This window comes from Trypanosoma grayi (genome assembly GCF_000691245.1).
Source record: "Trypanosoma grayi strain ANR4 Tgr_724_V1, whole genome shotgun sequence".
NCBI lineage: Eukaryota > Euglenozoa > Kinetoplastea > Trypanosomatida > Trypanosomatidae > Trypanosoma > Trypanosoma grayi.
The window spans coordinates 1-4,168 of NW_008826343.1; the positions used below are offsets into that span (position 1 = coordinate 1).

Here is a 4,168-nt window from a genome sequence, read left to right on the forward strand (position 1 = left end):
AAAAAAAAAAAATCCTTCTGGAACCAGCTCCTGCCGTTCATCGAAACGCTCTCCGGGCGGAGCCAGCAACCGTCATCATCAGGATTTGAAACTCGGTTTCTTTTCAATTAAGAGGTTGTACTCATAAAACGATTCTGTTCAGAGTACGGTCTTGCGAACAAGGAATTTCTAGTTATGGAAAGAACCAAAACAGGTATAAAACCATAAAATACCATTTTTCATATACCCTAAATCCGCCGTATGCAGCAGGAGTCCGTGTGGCTCAATGGAAGAGCATCTGACTACGGATCAGAGGGTTGCAGGTTCGAATCCTGTCACGGATGTTTTTTAAGAATCCGAATATTCTTAAAAAAAGTGTTAGCCCCGTAATATGTCTTGGGAATCTTTGTATTTTTAGAAAAAGAGGATTTTGCGAAAAGCACCCCCCGTGGGGCTCGAACCCACGACCACACGGTTAAGAGCCGTGCGCTCTACCGACTGAGCTAGAAGGGCCATGTNCCCCCCGTGGGGCTCGAACCCACGACCACACGGTTAAGAGCCGTGCGCTCTACCGACTGAGCTAGAAGGGCCATGTTAACAAGGGCATATATGCTTTAAAAACTTTAAAATTATAAAATTAAAAAACATTTAGAAAAATCGAAATTAGATCCTTCAATATGTTAAAGTTTTTAAAGCATATATGCCCTTGTTGACATGGCCCTTCTAGCTCAGTCGGTAGAGCGCACGGCTCTTAACCGTGTGGTCGTGGGTTCGAGCCCCACGGGGGGTGCTTTTTTACAAAATCCTCCTTTCTAATTTGTTCGGTCGCGCTGCATTGACAGTATAAACTCTGCTAGGTTCTCCATGGTGCGCCACCATGCACCGAAAGTACGGCGCATCGCCGCGAGGGGGTTCCAACGGGTAGGCGTGTTTTCCGAACTGTGTCATCAAACAAGGGTCGAGTGTGTGTTTTGCCACTTCCGCTACCGCATGCGTGCGGACTACTTTTTTTAATCGAGTTTGCGGTCATGGCGTAAGGGCACCCATAATGGTTTCCGGGATTTTATGTGTTAATTCCTGTGAATTTACAGGGGCTGGATAACGTAAAGAGAAAAATAGTGGGGTAACGTGGTTAAGGCTGCATACATGTGTTCTTTGAATGCTTTGTGCCCAAATAATTGATGACCCCAAGAAGCCATTGCTTCTAGAGATGGTGGCTATTTTTTAGGAGCTTATGAAAAAAAAATGTGCGATGAGGATTTATTTACTATTTCCTTAGGAACATTCCTTAACTCACGGTGGTTTTTCCTTGGTTCTAATGGTGGGGTTTGCGGGTGCAATAGCAGTTGGGAGTTTGGGTTGGTGATTGTGTTTTTCGTTTGGCTAGGCCACATTGATATTATTCTGTTGTTAGGCTTTAATAGTTCAGCAGAGCCCGTTGATTTGGAACAGCGCGAGGCTCGAATTTCACAAGAAGCCATGGAGGCCCACCGTCAAATTATGACACAAAGGAATGGGGTACCCACCCAAGCGGGTCAGCTGGAGGCTTCGCGCCCCCGACCGGAGTCCGATTTTTATTGCACATCAGTTCCCGATAGATAAAGCCCGTGTACAATTACAGCTTCCGGAGGGGGAATCTCCTGAGGCAGGGGGCGCGTTTGGCTCGTCTTTGGAAGCAAAATAGCGCCCACCTGCTCGCGGCACCGGCGCGCGCCAAGCCGCTGCCTACTAATCTGCGTTCGTCTTCTATGGAGATTCCGTCTGCGGGAGGGGTGCAAATTACCAAGAAAAAGGACCCCCACTTGTGAAACATTTCACTCCTTGACAAGGCGCGCGCAAAAGCCCCGATCATACCATGAATGGGGTCGGAGCCGCACCCACGCAGAATTATCCGGCAGGCGATTGGCCACGCGAAGATGTCGCGGAGGAAGGGGGTTCCTATGAATTCATTCCTTTTGATCTGGCGACTTGGGTTCAACACAGGTTGGCCGGTGACATTCCCGAGATGATCCTTGCAATTAGAGGTGCTTATAGTTATTGGGGTCAAGGCGCCCTTCATGTTAAAGAGTCCTTTGCTCATTTGGGGGCCTGGGGTCAACCCGTTCCACTGCTTTTAAACCTCAGCCGGTGCCTTTTGGATAACGTTCGTGTGTCCGTATGGAAGGCTGCGGGTCCCTTTATTTTAAGCAGCTAAAAGTCCGACAGCGTCCACATGCGGCGGTCCAAGAAGCCGATCACTTTTCAAGGGCGACAAAACATTTATTTGGTAGTCCTCCAGTGCGTCTGGCTTTGCAGTTTTACCGTTGCGACTTAACAGGGCATACGGCCTCGAAATTTAATGTGAGGAAGACCATGGAAAAGCCGGGGGGAACCCCCATATTCCTTACGGGGTCGATGCCCAAAAAGCTTACCTGGGTCTGCTCGCCACCAATGGCGGTGGGCAAGGGTAGCCCTCGCCTTATGCCCTTTCTGGGCGCCCCCCGCCCGGCTGGCAAGTCAGTTTCGACAAACATACCCTCTCTTATAAACGGCTGCCCGCAATCGGGAAGCCTCAGCCTGGAGACCATCCGCCGACGGCGATCGGTTATGGTGCGAAAATGCCACTGCTTCGCCAACCCGGGGGCGATGCGTGAGGGGCGGGGGCAACGCGGTGGCACGCGAGATGTGGGCATCTTCGGCGTGGGTCAAGCAACTCTCACTGGCAGGGCGGCTTGCGAGTTTTTTTTTTTTGGCAAGCACACAATTGGTCGATGAATGACGAGGGTGCTGCGGATTTCCTGGTGGCGGAGGAGCACGCAGCGTCCAGAACACTCCGATGCGCCAGGATGTTCTGGGCGATGTTGCGCATACACCGACCCCCCTCGACATGATGATTCTGGATTTCCAGAATCGGGCAGCTTGGAGTGATATCAAGCAAGCACGTCCCCTTTCCAAGGCCAAAATGGATGTACTGATGCAGCCAATGTCGGACTGCGGGAAAAAAAATTTGCCTTTTCGGCTGGTATGGATTTAGATGAGCCGCTGGGCGGAGTTGGCTGCACTGACTCACAAGAACCCCACCATCCAACAGGGCGAATCTGTCCTGCTAGACTGGCCCGTGGCTCCTAAGAAGGTGCAAATGGACCCTTACAGGGCATTCCGCTACATATGCAGTCAAGGGAATGATGCGCTCGTTTAGATTCAACTCCTGTTGGCCTTGGGGTGCGGAAAAATGATTACCGTCTTGACAACGTCACAATTAGCAAAGTCCCTCGCCCACTGGGATAAGCAAGCGTGCTCAATCAAAAGCGTGGCTTTTCGGCACGTGGCGAATTTGGTTTTGCAACACAATCTCGATCTTCATTTTATCCCGCAATTGGCGCAATGCTTCGATCCGTCCAACCTTCCTCAGAATACGGCGTGGTATCTCGGCCAGTCAAAGGCTTGACTGAGTCTAGTGTCAGAAATAGTAGATTTGATGTAGGGTTGAGTGGCTAGGAACCCTCGATTCCATCGGAAATCAAATCAATATAGGAGAAAAGGGCTACAGCAACAAGATGGACGCACCACACACGCACGGCTGCTTCCTAGGATGAGGCGCCCGTTCCCCGGCAGCAGTTTAATGCCCCTCTCCTGGACTTTAAGTAGGTCATTGCCCGCCTTGCCCATGCGGTTCGGCGCCGTTTCCAGGAAGGATGGTATCGGTTCTTACGTGCTCCGGGGGTTGTTTTACAGCCGGGGCATCGCCGCACCCCTTCTGTGGGCGAGTCTTTGCGATGGAATGCTGGAATCCTGAGTCATACCTCCGCCATACCTACCGGGGCTTGGTGAATTCCCTTTTCCGTCGTGGGTGAAAAGCCTACTGAAAAGCGACGGCGATGCATTGCGCGGCCAGAGGATAAGAACTGCAATGGCCCTTATGAGGTAGATGTTTCTTTTCACCACATTTCTCATTATTTCTCTGCCGAAATGGTCTGCACCCCCCGGCTGTACGCATTGAGGTTTGGATAGGTAGCATGTGCATTTTGGGCGGCAACGTGGCAATCGACGGTTGGAAAACTATTGTGCTACAGAATGGAAAGGGCTGTGGAGCCACTATCGGCGAGGCGGAGCCAGAGGGTCGTGAATACGCATTTTTTGAGGCGCACGATTCAACCACAACATTAGGGGAGGGTTTCTTTGAGCGACAAACCTTTTCTTTTTTTTTTTT

The 4,168-nt window shown here is 50.8% G+C and overlaps 3 protein-coding genes and 4 non-coding genes across 7 annotated transcripts; 4 read left to right on the top strand and 3 right to left on the bottom strand.

Annotated features, from left to right (window-relative positions):
• Positions 1-251: 251 nt before the first annotated feature.
• Positions 252-323, top strand: DQ04_tRNA012 (the record flags this gene model as incomplete). Its single annotated transcript has 1 exon — positions 252-323. It is a non-coding gene; the product is annotated as a tRNA-Arg (tRNA).
• Positions 324-419: 96 nt separating this feature from the next.
• DQ04_tRNA073 lies at positions 420-492 on the bottom strand (the record flags this gene model as incomplete). The annotated part of the gene is made up of 1 exon: positions 420-492. It is a non-coding gene; the product is annotated as a tRNA-Lys (tRNA).
• A 4-nt stretch (positions 493-496) lies between these two features.
• Positions 497-569, bottom strand: DQ04_tRNA083 (the record flags this gene model as incomplete). The annotated part of the gene is made up of 1 exon: positions 497-569. It is a non-coding gene; the product is annotated as a tRNA-Lys (tRNA).
• A 127-nt stretch (positions 570-696) lies between these two features.
• DQ04_tRNA025 lies at positions 697-769 on the top strand (the record flags this gene model as incomplete). Its single annotated transcript has 1 exon — positions 697-769. It is a non-coding gene; the product is annotated as a tRNA-Lys (tRNA).
• Positions 770-1,224: 455 nt separating this feature from the next.
• On the top strand, positions 1,225-1,581 carry DQ04_07241000 (hypothetical protein; the record flags this gene model as incomplete). Its single annotated transcript, XM_009315080.1, has 1 exon — positions 1,225-1,581. One exon carries the CDS (start codon positions 1,225-1,227, stop codon positions 1,579-1,581), a length of 357 nt encoding a protein of 118 aa, XP_009313355.1.
• Positions 1,582-1,834: 253 nt separating this feature from the next.
• Positions 1,835-2,173, top strand: DQ04_07241010 (hypothetical protein; the record flags this gene model as incomplete). Its single annotated transcript, XM_009315081.1, has 1 exon — positions 1,835-2,173. One exon carries the CDS (start codon positions 1,835-1,837, stop codon positions 2,171-2,173), a length of 339 nt encoding a protein of 112 aa, XP_009313356.1.
• Positions 2,174-2,276: 103 nt separating this feature from the next.
• Positions 2,277-2,651, bottom strand: DQ04_07241020 (hypothetical protein; the record flags this gene model as incomplete). The annotated part of the gene is made up of 1 exon (XM_009315082.1): positions 2,277-2,651. The coding sequence occupies one exon, from the start codon at positions 2,649-2,651 to the stop codon at positions 2,277-2,279; it is 375 nt and encodes a 124-aa protein (XP_009313357.1).
• Positions 2,652-4,168: the final 1,517 nt, after the last annotated feature.